General features: G+C 50.6%; 1 protein-coding gene across 1 annotated transcript in view; it reads right to left on the reverse strand.

Moving 5' to 3' along the window:
- The window catches only part of TMEM120B (transmembrane protein 120B), a 42,895-nt gene that overhangs the window by 3,773 nt on the left and 23,680 nt on the right, over positions 1 to 15,442 (reverse strand). The window contains exons 4-8 of the mRNA XM_059408355.1: positions 14,266 to 14,325; positions 13,503 to 13,598; positions 7,814 to 7,903; positions 1,821 to 1,886; positions 1,133 to 1,194 (exon numbers count right to left, since the gene is read on the reverse strand). Of these exons, the coding sequence (XP_059264338.1) occupies positions 1,133 to 1,194; positions 1,821 to 1,886; positions 7,814 to 7,903; positions 13,503 to 13,598; positions 14,266 to 14,325 (374 nt within the window). The remainder of the gene's footprint in view (positions 1 to 1,132; positions 1,195 to 1,820; positions 1,887 to 7,813; positions 7,904 to 13,502; positions 13,599 to 14,265; positions 14,326 to 15,442) is intronic.

Genomic DNA, 15,442 nt, shown 5'->3' on the forward strand with positions numbered 1-15,442 from the left:
ACACACACACACACACTTCAGCCTGAACCTACTTTATCCCCTCTTCAGAATACAACGAGAGCAGGTTATCTGAAGACCCAACTAAGCGCCCATGAGATTAGAAACTTCTAGAGCAGATGCTTGCTGGAATGGTGGCACCGTGCCGGGAGCTGTGTCTAATGCCAAGATGGCAAGAGACACTTTCATACAATGGGATACTTAGTCGTTACCAAAAATGAGGTAGAATTCTGTGTCTTGACATAGAAAAATACCCTTCGTTATTGTTAAAAAATAAAGAGGTTATAAGCAAAGCTCTGTGGACAAAGGGATCCCATATTTATAGACAACATAATGAAGTACATAAGCATATATAAATCAAACTGAAAGGACATAGATCAATCAACAGTGATCACTCCTAAGTGTGAGATTATACATAATTTTCATTCTTGCCTTTACAGATTTGAATTTGTTGGCAGGGTTTTATTTAAAAATTAATTGTACTTTTTGAGTCAGTAATACATACACAATAAAATTCAAAGGGAACAAACTAGTACTTGGCAAAAAACAAAACTCTCTTTCTGTCCCTATCCCCCACTATCCAAGCTCCCCCTTCTCAGAGGGGACCCTTAGGACTGGTTTACTGTATATAAAATCCAGAGCGAATCTTTTTTTTTTTAAGATTTTATTTTTAAGCTACCCCTATACCCAACGTGAGGCTTGAACTTACAACCCCAAGATCAAGAGACATTGGCTCTACCGACTAAGTCAGCCAGGAGTCCCAATCTAGAGCTATTCTTAAATGAGAAAGAGAACATATACTTTATTTCCATTTTGAGGTAGTGTCCCCAACACCACTTAGATCCCAAAAGTCACCATTGGTCCCCAGCTGTGACACAGGGCAGAAAAGGCAGCAGTGGGGGTTCCTGAAGGTGGGGATAATCAGGCTGTCCCTCCCCTAGGACTGGGTGGTGATCTCGGGGCAGAGAGCTCTTTGCTGGATTTCTGGGACCATCCCCTGCCCCAAGCTCCTTCAACACTAGACACACCCCTCACAAGGGAAGAGGAATGACAGAGGCCTCCATCAGCGAAAGACGTGGAAACTGGAAACCGAAAACCATACCCCCTCCCCTGAATCCAGGCAAGAGGCACTCACTCTGAAAAATGGAAAACGCTAAAAACTGATTACGAAACTTCTGATAAATCAGTCCGTTGGGCCTGCGGAGAAGTGGGGAAAAGCAAAGGTGAGGTGTGCTGTGAAATCAGACATTCATCCCTGCCCCTCTCCATTCCAGCCAAGAGAGAGGAAAAGCTTTCAATTAAAAAAAAATTTTAAGTAATCTCTACACCTAATGTGGGGTTCGAACTCCCAACCCCAAGATCAAGAGTCACATGGTCCAACAACTGAACCAGCCAGGTGCCCTCAGAAGAAAAGCTTTTACAATAAAGGGAGGTCCCTGATTTCTGTCCTTCTTCAGCAGCAGTGTCCCTGGGGCTGGACCCAATCACTTTCATCATTGCTTTAACCCCGTTCTAGAAGCAGGGGGGCCAGTATCATCATTCTGAAGCCTAAGTTCTCACTGATCTCCACTCTCTCCGTCTGCCTCCTTTCGAGCCTCATCCCTGTAATTCTTTCTGTCCATTGCTCCCTATCACCTCTGTCCCAGCAGGCAGGCCACCCCGACATCCCCAGAAACCTCCCAGCTGGCTTGGGGGATCCCTGTGGCCCAGTTGAAAGCTCACGCTTTCCTTCTTGGCCTAAAAGTCAGCCCATGCTAGGAGCCTCAAAGGTGTCCCTCATCCACCACCAGCTCCCCATTCACAGGCCCCCATGAGACACTCACCAGGTCAGCATCACTCCAGAGAGGAACGTGGACACATAGTGGTGAGACACCCACCAGCCTTTAATTCTTGGAGATAAGAGAAGGAAAGGGGGTTCAGGTGGGGAGGGAAACACAGGTGGCTCTTGCTTCCCAGACTATGAGTGTATCGGCTACTCTGCGGGCCTCCAGCCAAGACACAGGCCCAAGCCATGATTTTTCCCTCTCCTTTGTCCTCCAGAGATGCACGATCACATGTAAACCACCCACAGATTGGTCAAGAGGCCCACAGAAGCACTCGGGCCTCCAGGGGCTTCCAGCTACCCTAAAAGCACATCCCTCACCGCACCCCAACTTCAAGCCCTGTCTCCCTGTCCTCTCCTTGAAGCTCTTGAACCTGCCAAGCCCATTACCACCTCAGGGCCTGTTATGGACAGAACTGTGTGCTCCCCAAATTCCTATGTTGTAGTCCTAACCCCCTTAGGGCTGGTACCTTAGAATTTGACTGTATTTGGAGGTAAGAACTTTAAAGAGGTAAGTAAGGTTAAATGAGGTCCTAAGGGTGGGTCCTAACCCAACAGGGCTGGTGTCTGTGCAGGGGGGAGACACCAGGGGTGGGTACGCTCACAGAGAAACGGCTCCCCGAAGACACGGTGGCATCTGCAGGCCAAGGAGAGGCCTCAGGAGAAACCACTGGGGCTGGCACCTCGATTTTAAACTTCTAGCCTCTGGAACTGTGAGAAAATAGATTTCTATCTTTTCAGCCGCCCAGCCTGTGGTCATTTGTCACGGCAGCCCACACGGACCAACAGGGCCTTCGGACTGCTCTGAGAACTTGGCCTGCCTGGCTCCTGGTCCAAATTCAAGTTTCGGACCAACTGTCACCTCCTCCGAAAGGCCTTCTCTGGCTACCTTATCTAAAACAGCCAGGAAGCCCCACTCTAGATCACACTGCCCAGTTTTATTTTCTTCATGGGGCTTACCACTATCTGAAATTATGCACTGCTTCCCCTCGGTTTGTTCTCTGACCCCTCTTCCCCGCTCACATGTAAACATCAGGAGAGCTGGGGTCTTGTCCATGTTCTTCATTGGTGTATCTGTGACACCTGGCTCCGAGCAGGTGCTCAGTGTGTTGAATTAACACAGCATACGTGCACATACGCGTACACACACACACACACACACACACACACACACACACATTCATGCTCTCCCAAAGCTATAGCTACCTGTTATCCCACACAGACACAGAGAAATGCCAGAGTGCCCACACAGCATCTCAGCATCCCAGACGCACTTTCTCCCCGGGAGCTCATGCCCTGGGCTCATCCACTCCCCCATTGGCAGCAGGCCCTAGCCCAGCCCTGGACTTCATGTGTCTAGTCCGGAGGCTGTGGGAACCCTGGTTTCAGAACCCAGTACTCCCCCAACTGAGGGCTCTCATTCCACAGCAGGGGAGGGAGGCTCGTTGTCACCCCGTCCTCCGTGTTAATGTCCCAGCCTAGGCTGAAAGCTGGACCCTCAAACCCTTACCCTTCAAAGTCCTTGAGTCTGTCTCTGGCCTCTGCTGGCCTCCTCCAATCCGTCTCGGAGCTCAAGGAACACAATGTGGCAGGGATTTGCTTTGCCAAATACAGCCTGGGAACAGCGGGGCTCCTGCTTCCCAAGGACTGGGCGGTACAGACTGGGTGCCTCAAACCCTCACCAGTGCTAGATTCCAAGCTTTAAAATTTCAGCCAGTCTTGGGTGAAAATTGGTATGTTATTGAGGCACGGCATTCACGAGCCCCTCAGCCATCTGCACACTCCAGGGTGCTGAGCTGATTTTGTACACGTTTATGCAACCGTATTACTGTCACTTAATTCAAATGTCATACAATTCCCCCATTTAAATTATACACGTCGACGGTTTTTAGTACATTCACACAGTTGAACAACCATGAGCACTCTCAAATTTTAGGACATTTTTATCACCCCAAAAGAAACCTGGCCCATTAGTGGTCACTCTTTGGGCCTGTTTTGCCACGGAAATACAGCCTGCATGGCCTATGGGCATTGTAATGAGTAGACAGCAGACAACCAATTAAGAGTGGTACACACAGCTGCGGTGTGGGACCAGCGCGGCCTGCTAGCTGGGAATTGTGCCCGAGCATTCCACGGCCCTCCTTTCGGGACACCTTAGCCACGTGGGCACCACTCAGAGGCACCAGCAGCCACAGACTGTTTCTGGCTTTGAGCTTCGGGTCACGTGGCAGATGGGGGAATGGCTTCCACACTGAGGATCCCTCCCTGCTGGCCGCCCCTACACGGCTTTATCCCAGGAAAGGCCCCTCTAATAGCCAGTTGGAAGCAGGCTCCCTTGCGCTGGCTGGCCAGAAAAGCTAACACGATCCCTGATTCATCATTTATTCTGGCCCAGAACTAACCGCAGAGGACATCTGCTGTTTTGCCTCTCTGTCAATCACCCCACCTCCGCTCCGCCCCCTACGTTCTGGTTGCCCGCCAGGCCTTTCTTCGGGTGAACCACCTCATCCCCACGCTCAGTCTGGGTGGCTAAGGGGGAGCGGGAGTGATATAACTGGGCACGTGACTCAGAGCCAGCCAACCAGGGCTCTGCATCCCCTCCCCCAGTCACACTGATTGGCTCAGGAATGTGCATGTGACCTCATCCGAGCCAATCAGAAATCTTGTGTCAAAATTACAACTCAACCTGCGAAGGAAAGCCCTCTTCCCTGTGAGATTGTCAGTCTGGCGGGGAGGTGGTCTGGGCTGCCAGAAGCCGGCGCTTCCAAGTTGGGGCAAGAGATCGGGGTGGAGGACGGTTAGCACTGTGTGAGCCCTTTGCACCTCCTTGAACCATTGATATACAGGTACACTTTAGAGATACTGTGGCTTCCCTTTCAGGGAATAAAAGCAAATGTCGCGATAAAGCGAGTCGAATGAAGTTTCTGGTTTTCCAGTGCCTCTCAAAGTTACGTTTACACTATACGGTAGTCTAGTAAGTGCGAAATAGCAGGTCTAGAAGAACAATGTACATACCTTAATTTTTTTAAAAAAAATAGTGCTAAAAAATGCTAACTAACCATCATCTGGGCTTTCAGCAAATTGTAATCACTGATTTCAGATCATCATAACATAATAATAATGAAGAAGTTTGAAATACTGCAAGAATTATCAAAATGTGACAGAGACACAAAATGAGCAAATGCTGTTGGGAAAATGGTGCCAGCAGACCTGCTGTACATGAGGTTGTCACAAACATTTAATTTGTAACACACACACACAATACCTGCATAATGCAATTAGACAAGGTATGCCTATATATGCTCCCCCATCATATTTACTCTTATCAGGCAGTTTCCCTCATTTGCAGGATTTCCAAGGGAACTTGATTTGCTTATTGCATTGAGCTAATGAGCTACAGCTCCCAGTCCTTCCAGAAGATAAAGCACCAAGCCCACCCCACCCATTCCAGACCCCAGACCCCACCACATCCAAACCCCTGCCCCAGGCCAAAGCAGGCAGACAGGCTCAGAGGAACAGTACAATTACAACTTCAGATACAAGCTGAAGTGTTAGGCACATGAGGTCTGGCTTTGGAACTTCACTTCTACCCCACCTCCAGGGCCCTGTCCTCCTCCTCACTCTCCTGGTGTGCCCCACACTTGCAGGGACCTCCACTCAGTCCTGTTCCCTTCCCTCTAGTAATCACACCACATACTGCCCCACCCCACAGATGCCCACCACACACAGCTCGTCACACTAGATAAAGAGCTGACCAGAGTAACTCTTAATAAAGTAAGTAAGCTTTAGTAACTCTTACTACAGTAAGAGTAACTCTTACTAAAGTGTTAGTGATTGTTAGAGATGTGGCATGCCTCTGAAGACTCAATATGACTCCATCAGAAGGATGGAACTGTAAGACTGCCAGCAAGCCCATGGGAACAGGTAGAGAATTTATGACCAGGAGTCCTTGCCATTCGTCCTGGCCCTCTCTCCCCACTACCTGCCACCCTGGCTCCCCTCCAACGACACCCAAAAGCAGAAAGATACTATTCAGTAAAATTAAGGAAGACTATGAATGTTATTTCCTTGGTAAGATTTTCTACTTCAGTGTTTCCCAAAGCATGGGGCACGTACCACCAAGTTTTAGATGACACTCAAGCCTAACACTAGGTGATACGGAACCAGGTGGTAAGAGGTCATCTGCTCAGTTCTTTGGTCTCCCGATTAAGTCAAGGAGTCTCTTTAACGCCTCTCAAGGCCCGCTAATCTCCCTTTTTATACACACGTACGTATATGGAGAGACAGCAGGCCTCAGGCTCAGTACCTCCTGGAAGCGAGAATAATTGACTTCAATACGTAATACAAGGAAAACAAAAGATTTTTTATACTACTTCCTCTTTCCTGCAACTGATGCTGGCTTCCCACGTACAGTGATGAAATAAAATTTCCTTTTAAAATAAACTAGTATTTACTTAAGTTAAAAAGAAAAAAAAAGGGAGGTTGATTTAGAATGTTGAAAATTATCATCCGGATGATACACGGAAAAGGCAAAATGGTGAGGATAGGTCCCGAATAAGTGCTGTTTGAGAAACACTGATCTTTTCTAACAGGCTACATGCTACAGGGCCGCATACCTAAAAAATCGCTGGGCCCCTGGTCCTTACCTCTGGGCTCTACCTTCAGGTTAAGGCCCGGCAGGGCAGGGATCTGCCATAAGAGACCACTGGGCAGAAAAGTGAAAAGGTGGCAAATTATTGAGGGGTTTGCAGACACCCCGAATCTTAAATCCACAGTTCATGACGGTCCTTACTAGCGCCCAAGAGGGAGGAAGCAGGGAGGGGCTGGGAGGCTGTTACCTTCCGTTTCAGGGAAAAACAGGGACAAGCTTGGTACACAGAGAGGAAACAGCGTACCCCGGAGAGGAGATCAGACCTATGGAAAATGGGCCCCACAGGTGGCAAATCGTGGGTCTTAACTGGGCCCCAAGACTCTCAGCTCAGAGAAAGGGTAGGAAGGAGAATGACAAAAGAGCAGGGCTCCTCATATTTGCAGCCCCTCAGAGGTGGGGAGCCCCCCAACTGTGCCTCCAGTCACTTCGCAATGCTGAGGTACATGTCCCCATGGGGCTGTAAAATAGCCCAGGGCCACAGAGCCACTCAGCAACAGCCGTGGGACTAGAACTCAGGAACCCTCCCTCCCAGCTTGGCTGTCTTCCTCCTTAGCACCACCTGGGTAATAAGGCAGGTTTGAACCAAGACCCTCACTACCTGTCCTCCACCCTCCCCATCTCCCTGTGGGGGACCACCTACTCTTGTCACCAGAATCCATTCATCCTTCTAATGACACTATCCCAGTTATCCTCTGGGGACCAACCCACTGTCCCCTTGACACTCAGCTCCTAGGCTTCTGATGGTGGCCTGCAGGGGCAGGCACGAGGCTCAAGCCTTACCAGTCAGTCGTGCATTCTCTGACCACAGTGATGGGTTCAGAGACAGGCACAGGATTCAGCAGGCGCCAGTGGGACCCAGTGAGACTCTTGGAAAACAGCAAGGTGCCCTATTTTGCTGGGAATGCTAGAAATAAAAGACGTGGGCCCAGAGCTCCGGGATGCCTTTGCATGGAGCCTGAGAATGAAGACAGCATCACAGAAGGCAGAAGGGAGGGATGGAGAGAAAGTGGATCCTGATGCCATTGTTTAAACACCTGGATTAAGCCTGACCTGAAGTCAGTCCCAGCGGACCTGTTCCTTGAGAGGAGAAAACCAGTCTTCTGTTGTGTTAAACCTCTCTGAGTTAGAGTTCTTGGTAAGCAGGAGACCACAGAAGGTGGCGCCGCAGCAGCAGACATGGTTTTCCTCCACCCTGGGGCAGTCAGGGACACCCCGCCCCTCCCCGGAGGAAGGGAATATGGGCTGAGGGTGCCAGCCCTCACATGCATCCCTTCCATGACAGACTTCCCTTTGGCTCCCCCAATCCTCCCCTCCCCCCCGCGCAAAGCCGGGCCCCCAATTACCTTGAGCCATTGCTGATGAGAATACTTTCTCGAATTGTCAGGGTGCAGTAATACCACACCAGCAGGAAGTTAAAAACTTCGTCCGTCACCCTGGTGGAAAAAAACAGCCCCGGGGAGGAGCGCAGGCATGAGAACGGTGGATGGCTCTCACCAGCCCCCCGCACCCCCCCCCCCGCCACAGGGCAACAGAACAGCAAACCAGGCTGCCTCTGGGAACAACCCCCCCCACCCCATTCTGCAGAAGACAGAGTAAGCGTGGCTGCCACCTAGCCTGCCTGTCCCCCTCTTCTGCCAGAATCCTGCTTGCTTTTAAGGCGCTGGCTGAGGTTTTGTCCCCTTCCCTGAGCACTGGGACACCCTCGTTCCCTTCTACGTTCTTCCTGTCTGACGTAAAATGTTTGGTGGAAGGGCAACCGGAGGACTTCAAGCAGAAAACTGAGTGTCTTAAACTGTCTACAGTGTAAGTGTAATTTACAAACGTCAATTCCCTTCCTTCCCCTTAAAACATCTATAAACTTTGTTGCACTTACAAAAGAATTCTTTTTTTTTTTTTTAAGATTTTATTTATTTGGCAGAGAGAGACACTGCGAGAGAGGGAACACAAGCAGGGGGGATGGGAGAGGGAGACGCAGGCTGCCCGCTGAGCAGGGAGCCCGATGCAGGGCTCAATCCCAGGACCCTGAGATCATGACCCGAGCCAAAGGCAGACGCTTAAAGACTGAGCCACCCCAGTGCCCACAAAAAAAATGCTTATGGCCTGAATGGTCTGTAAGATGAATTAAGAACCTCCTGCCTGCTCTGCAGTCCTCGTGGCCCAGAGCCAGGCAGAGAGGCCTTAGGACAGCACAGAGGGGCTGGAGCCGGTGCTGTGCCCGGGTCAGGGCGGAGAGCTAGCAGATACGTGGAGACACGTGGCATGTGACCTCACCAGAGACCTCCCCCACCACCACCCGGCCTCAGCTTTGCTGGGAGATTCCCGGGCTGACCCCCTACCTGAGTATGGCTGGGTGAAGGGCCCTGGGGCAGAGCCCATGACAGACGGCCCCTCGGAACCTCCCCTACCACTGACTCTAATGGAGGCTCTAGCTTCCAACCCAAAGGGAAGCCCCTCTGTCCTTTCCAGTGCCAGACAAATCCTTTCACGACTGTTGGGGGCGGGGGGTATCCACCTGCACCAGGGAGGGAGAAACCCCCCATCTCCTCCATTTCCATATCCGAACTGGGACAATTACTATAACCCTGGCAGGGAAATGGAAAGGTATGACTCAAACAGTAAGAGCCGAAGTTGGAAGGTTGGCTTTTAAGTGATGTCACCCTGTTCTGTGGTCACAGATGACAGACTTTCAACCCCAAGCCCTCCTGAGCCATCGCCTGTGGAGGGCCAGGAACCATTGCCCTGGGAGGGCCAGGAACAGACTCTGGGAGCACAGGGCCTGAGTTCAAATTCCAGCTCTGCCTCTTCCGAGCTGTGGGATGAGGGGCAAGTTGGTGACTCTCCTGTGCGATCGCGCCTGCACTGAAGCGGGAGAGTGAGAGCAGCTCCCGCGTAGGTGGGAGTTTAACCCAGGAAGCATGGGACGCGGGGCCGGGGGCATAGGAAGGGCTCCCTGCAGTCCCCGTTGTAACTCTGGGAAGGATCACAGAGTACCCGAAGCCTGAGAAATGAGTCTCAGATGCTGAGTTCTAAGGAAATCAAAAGCCTACTTGACTTGAATGGGGTGTTGGGAGGGGGAGGGCCTCCCCAGGGCAGAGGGTCACGCAGACACCGACTTCCGAGCTCCCCTTCAGGCAGGAGGCAGGCCCAACAGTGAGTCGTGAGCCGTGGTTACCAGAATGTTTCTCGCTGGGCCTTTCCTACACCTTCTCTGTAGAGAGGGGAATAAAAGTAAGATTTTATGGCCCCAGCACTTCAGGGAAATGCTGGAGGTGCCGGCTCCAGCCTTCTCTGCCAGAGTGTATGAGCTCCCTGTTGCGGCTGTAACAAAAGACTTAGTGGCTGAAAGCAACACACATTCATTCTCTTATAGTTTTGGAGGTTCGAGGTCTGAAATGGGGAGGGCTGGGCTCCTTCCGGAGGCTCTCAGGGAGACTGCCCGTGTTGATCTGTGCCGGCTTCTAGACACTCCTGCATTCCTTGTTTGGTGGTATCACGTTCTTCTCCGACTCTGACCCTCAAACCTCCTTCTTTTTTTAAAGATTTTTATTTATTTATTTGACAGAGATCACAGGTAGACAGAGAGGCAAGGCAGAGAGAGAGGAGGAAGCAGGCTCCCCGCTGAGCAGAGAGCCCAATGCAGGACTCGATCCCAGGACCTGGGATCATGACCTGAGCTGAAGGCAGAGGCTTTAACCCACTGAGCTACCCAGGTGCCCCTCAAACCTCTCTCTTATAAGGATCCCTGGACTTACTGAATAATCCAGGATAATCTCTTCTCAAGTTCCTTCACTTAATCTATCTGCAGAGACGTTGTGCCAAGCAAGGTCACACATTTGCAGATTCTGGGGATTAGAACACGCACCTCTTTGGGACCCTGAGTCAGGCCACACCAGGCCAGCTCTAATTACTGGGAACTTGCAACGCCGCAGGCATTTCATGTGGACGATCTCTCTGAATCCTCGTCCAACCCTAAAGGACGGCTTCCTGTGGCATCTGCGCCCGTCGACATAGCTCCCGACAGCCAAACCTGCCGTTCCTGGCACGCCTGGCTTTATCAGGCCCCCGTTGCTGTGAGAGGCAGGTCGGGGCCAGGGGGAACTGCTGCCCTCTGGAAGCGGTCCTCAACTCCCCTAACCAACAGCAGCTGGAAGATAAATACCCTTGTTCCCTCGTCCCTCAAGTGGGTAACTGAGGCATGTTCCATGCTGCCCCCCAGTTCTCCAGATGCCTACAGGGGAGCACCTCCTGTCTTACTTCCCATTCTCCTACCAATGTTTCCTGGGATCACCTCTGAAAGACTACTGGCACCCAAATGCTTGTCTTGGGGTTGCCTCTGGGGGAACACACAACAAGACAGGACAACTTCCCATTTTACAGATGAGGACACTGAGGCCCAGAGAGAGGAAACGACCTGCCCTGGAGTGAGATCCAAAACCAAGCCCCAGTGAACCTGAGCTTAACTCCAACCACCTTTTTCCTGCAGCTTTAAAACCAAATCCTGACAAAGAACAGTACTAACTAGATCCAGCCTCTAGGCCTGAAGGCAGAACATAGAGGCATCGCACTCTCTAGCAGCCTCACCAAAGCCTCCCAAGGACCAGGCAGCGCGGGCAGATGTCTTCTGGCCACGGGAAAGACAGGAAGCAGACGGAGACAGAGCAAGGGCTCTACTCAAGGTCACACAATCTGTGAGGGCAGACCTGGACCTCTAGGTAGAAGGGCCTTTCTGTGGGGCCCCCAGCAAGGAAACCATCCCACGGGGGCGAGAGTAAGGAAAGAGAATCCTGCTCCTTGGATGCACTGGACATTAAGCGGCAGTCTCATACAGCCTGCCCAGCCTTAGCGCAAAATGCTGGCAGCGATCACAACTGCTCACACTCAGACGGCACTTAAGTGCCAGGCACTACTGTAAACACTGCAAATAGGGGTGCCTGGGTGGCTCAGTGGGTTAAGCCTCCGCCTTCAGCTCAGGTCATGATCCCAGGGTCCTGGGATTGAGCCCCACATCGGGCTCTCTGCCCAGCAGGGAGCCTGCTTCCCGCCCCCCTCTCTCTGCCTACTTAGGATCTCTCTGTCAAATAAATAAATAAAATCTAAAAAAATAAAAAATAAAGACTGCAAATAGAACCTATCCGGTCCTCTCAGCCATCCTACCAAGGAGCTCCTGTTACCCTCATTTTGTGTGTGAAGAAACCCAGGTGGGGAGAGGTTAGGTCATCTGCCCAAGGTCACACAGCAGGACAGACTTCCCTGAAGGCAGAACAGAGAGGAGCTGCCTGTCCAGTCCCGTTCCCCTGTCCTATTTTTAACCCACGGAAGGTATACTAGTGTTGCCTCAAAATTCACGTCCATCCAGGACCTCAGAATATGACCTTTGGAAACAGTGTCTTTGCAAATTTAATTAGTTAAGACAAGGTCATAACAGGTTAGGGTAGGCCCTGAATCCAAAGAACTGGTGTCCTCCCAAGAAGGCCATGAGACAAACACAGGGACACACAGGGAAGGGGGCTACGTGACAAGATTGAGGCACAGGAGGCTGAGAGTGGCGGGAAGCAGCTTTAAGATGAGGAAGGCCAAGGAAGCCGGCAGCCCTCAGGCTGGAAGAGGCAAGATGGGACCTTCCCCTATAGCCTTCAGAGCGAGCATGGTCCCACCAACACCTTGATTTCAGACTTCTGGCCTCTAGTACTGTGTGAGAATAGATTTCTGTTGTCCCAAGCCAACCAGTTTGTGGTGCTTTGTTATACGAGCCCCAGGAAATGAATACAGAAAGGGACGGGGAGATGAGAAGCTGAGAGAGCCAGGCCCTCGCTGAACTTTAGAACCAACCACAGGTTTGCCCTTTGAGGGCCCCAGATCTGCCAGCGCCAGGGAATCTGGCTGCACATCGAGAACGTCTCTCCCTTCCAGAGGGGCATGTGAGCAGGCAGTGCCGATGCGTGCAGCCTTTAGCCTCTGGGGAAACAGGCCAGCCCGAGGCAGCAGGCAGGCATGGGCCCAGGACCTAAAAGAGGCTTTGTCTGGACATTCAAGTGGCCAGACCAGAAACCCGACTCCCAGCCAAGCCCTTGCCAGCAAATAAGCCCGACACAGGGCCAGATGCCCAAGCTGTACTCTGCTGCCTCCCCTCGAGGCACAAAACCCAGGGCCCGGGGAGGAATGAAACCCCCTGAGGCACTGGCCTTCAGCCTCTCAGAGCCACGTGGCTCCTTCCTGCTCCAGAAGCAGCGGCTGGCGCCCGGCAGAGCCCTCCGCACACGGTGCTAACAAAGCCTGGTGTCACCCCCGTTTTACAGATGGGGAGACTGAGGCTCCCAGAGGGAACCTGCTCATGGTAACAGCCAGTCAGTCCCAAAGCCAGGATTCAAACCCAGGCAGGCTTTTTTTTTCTTTTTTTTCTCTTTTCTTCCTTCCCTTCTTCCTTTCCTTTTTTCTTGCTTTCTCTTTTTATAACTGATACATAATTCACATACCAAAAAATTCACCCTCTCAAAGTGCCTAATTCGTTACTTTTTAGTATATTCACAGAGCTATACATTCATTGCCTCTATCTAATTCTGGAATATTCTCTTCATTCCAGAAGAAACCGCTTCCGCATCAACAGCACCCACTCCCATCCCCCACCCCCACCAGCTCCTGACCACTAACCTGCTTTCTGCCTCTATCGGTTCACCTGTTCCGGATATTTCATATAAGTGGAATCATACAATATGTGACTGGCTTCTTTCACTGAACATAACATTGTCAGATCCCATGTTGTAGCATGTGTCACTACTGTATTCCTACTTATTATCGGAATAATATTCCATTGTGTGGCTGTGCCACTGGGCTCTTTCCTAACTCCTAGTTATAAGGTCTCTCCAGTAGTGGTTCAGTAGGTATTTGTTGGACGGATGTCGAGTAGACAGGACTGATGTTCCGTATGAGAAAAAGCTCTTCTCTACCTACAATCGCCCAAATACTGCAGACACAGGAGAGAGCCCCACACCCAGCCCTCACCAAACTTACACACACCACCATGTTTCCTGTTACCTGTAGTGGAGGACAAATCGACAGGCCACAGCCCCTAGGAGCAGGATGATGGTCAGGTAGAGCTTGAACTTCTCATACTCGTCCTTGTAAGCAAATCTGCAGTGAGAGACACCCCCAGGAAAGGTCACGTAACTATTACTATAGTTAACAGTAATATAACTATATCCTGTCTGGGGACACAATCCTCGGCACCATCAGATCCTCTGCCTACCACCAGCCACTGCCCACAGGAACCTCGTGATCCCACTAAAGGAAAGCTCTGGACTTGAATGAATGGTGATGGTCAATGAGACAAAGAGGACAGATGAGCAAAGCTTCCCATGTCCCTGGGCTCCTGGGGGTAGGTCTCTGGGCTGGTGATGGGGATGGGCAGGGGGTGGAGAAGGGCTCCTCCCTAATCAGCTATGGCAGCAGAAACGCCACAGCTCGACCGCCCCTGGGACTAACTGATCTCAGGTGGACAGCACTGCCTGCTTCCCAGGAGAACCGTGTGTGATGAGGGGGTGGAACAGAGCAGGGACCGTTTCTCACGGGAGAGTGGCATTTCTGCTCACCCAATGTACTGACTGCAGGAAAAGAAGGAAGGAACACTCCCAAGGTGGTCTCCTCACTGAGAAGGAGAGTGTCAGAAAGACCAAGGGCCACAGGCCACACTATAAATTTTTTTCATTTACACAAAATTTTTAGCTAGTTCATTTCTTCTAAGTGGAAAGGGCAAAATTCCTGGATTCCCTAAAGTCAGGCGGGGGTCAGAGATACTTACTTGGCCTGGTTGCTGAGAAGGGTCACATTCACATTGCCAAGGACAAGATTTAAGTAGAGCCTGGAAGGAAAGGACTGGTGAGGGCTGACTCGTTCCTTACCAGCCCTAGGAATGGGCCCCAACCAAAAACATTCAAACAATAAGCATGCCTTGAGCACGGATGTTAGAAAATAGCGTGCTAAACTCAGCAGAAAAATTCTCACATGGAGAATAAAGACTAACTAGAGAATGAGACAACTGTGACACATGCAGTCATGACTAAACTATTTCCCCCCATCTTAGCTGGCTTAGAGACCAGATTTCCCAGGCACCGATGCAGCTCGTGTGAGCATGTGACTGAGTTCCAGCCAATGAGGTGATGGAATGTGTACAATCTCTACAAATCTCTAGGTCAATTTAAAAAGGGTTCTTTTTTTTTTTTAAGATTTTGTTTATTTATTTGACAGACAGAGATCACAAGTAGGCAGAAAGGCAGGCAGAGAGAGAGGGGGAAGCAGGCTCCCTGCTGAGCAGAGAGCCCGATGCGGGGCTCGATCCCAGGACCCTGAGATCATGACTTGAGCAAAAGGCAGAGGCTTTAACCCACTGAGCCACCCAGGTGCCCCAGAAAGGGTTCTTTTTTTTTTTTTTTTTTTTTTAAAGATTTTATTTATTTATTTGACAGAGAGAAATCACAAGTAGGCAGAGAGGTAGGCAGAGAGAGAGGAGGAAGCAGGCTCCCTGCTGAGCAGAGAGCCCGATGTGGGACTCGATCCCAGGACCCTGAGATCATGACCTGAGCTGAAGGCAGCGGCTTAACCACTGAGCCACCCAGGCACCCCTAGAAAGGGTTCTTTTTTAAAGCTGAAGTATAACCTTCAATATATTTATAGGTATACCTATAGTATATTTTATGCCTGGCTTCTTTCCCTCAATACTATGCCTGGGAGGTTCACCCACGTTGTCTGTGTATAGTGTTCCCCTGAGTGGACACCCCACAACTTATTTATTCATTCTACTACCGATACACGCTTAAGTTGTCCTCAGTTTTTGGCTAATAGAAATACACTGCTATGAACAACTTTCTTTTTTTTTTTCTAACTGAGATGTAATTCACATACCATAACATCATCCTTAAAAAAAAAAAAAGCTTTATTTATTTATTTAAGTGATCTCTACACCCCTCATGGGATTCCAC

This window comes from Mustela nigripes, chromosome 8 (assembly GCF_022355385.1).
Source record: "Mustela nigripes isolate SB6536 chromosome 8, MUSNIG.SB6536, whole genome shotgun sequence".
Lineage (NCBI taxonomy): Eukaryota > Metazoa > Chordata > Mammalia > Carnivora > Mustelidae > Mustela > Mustela nigripes.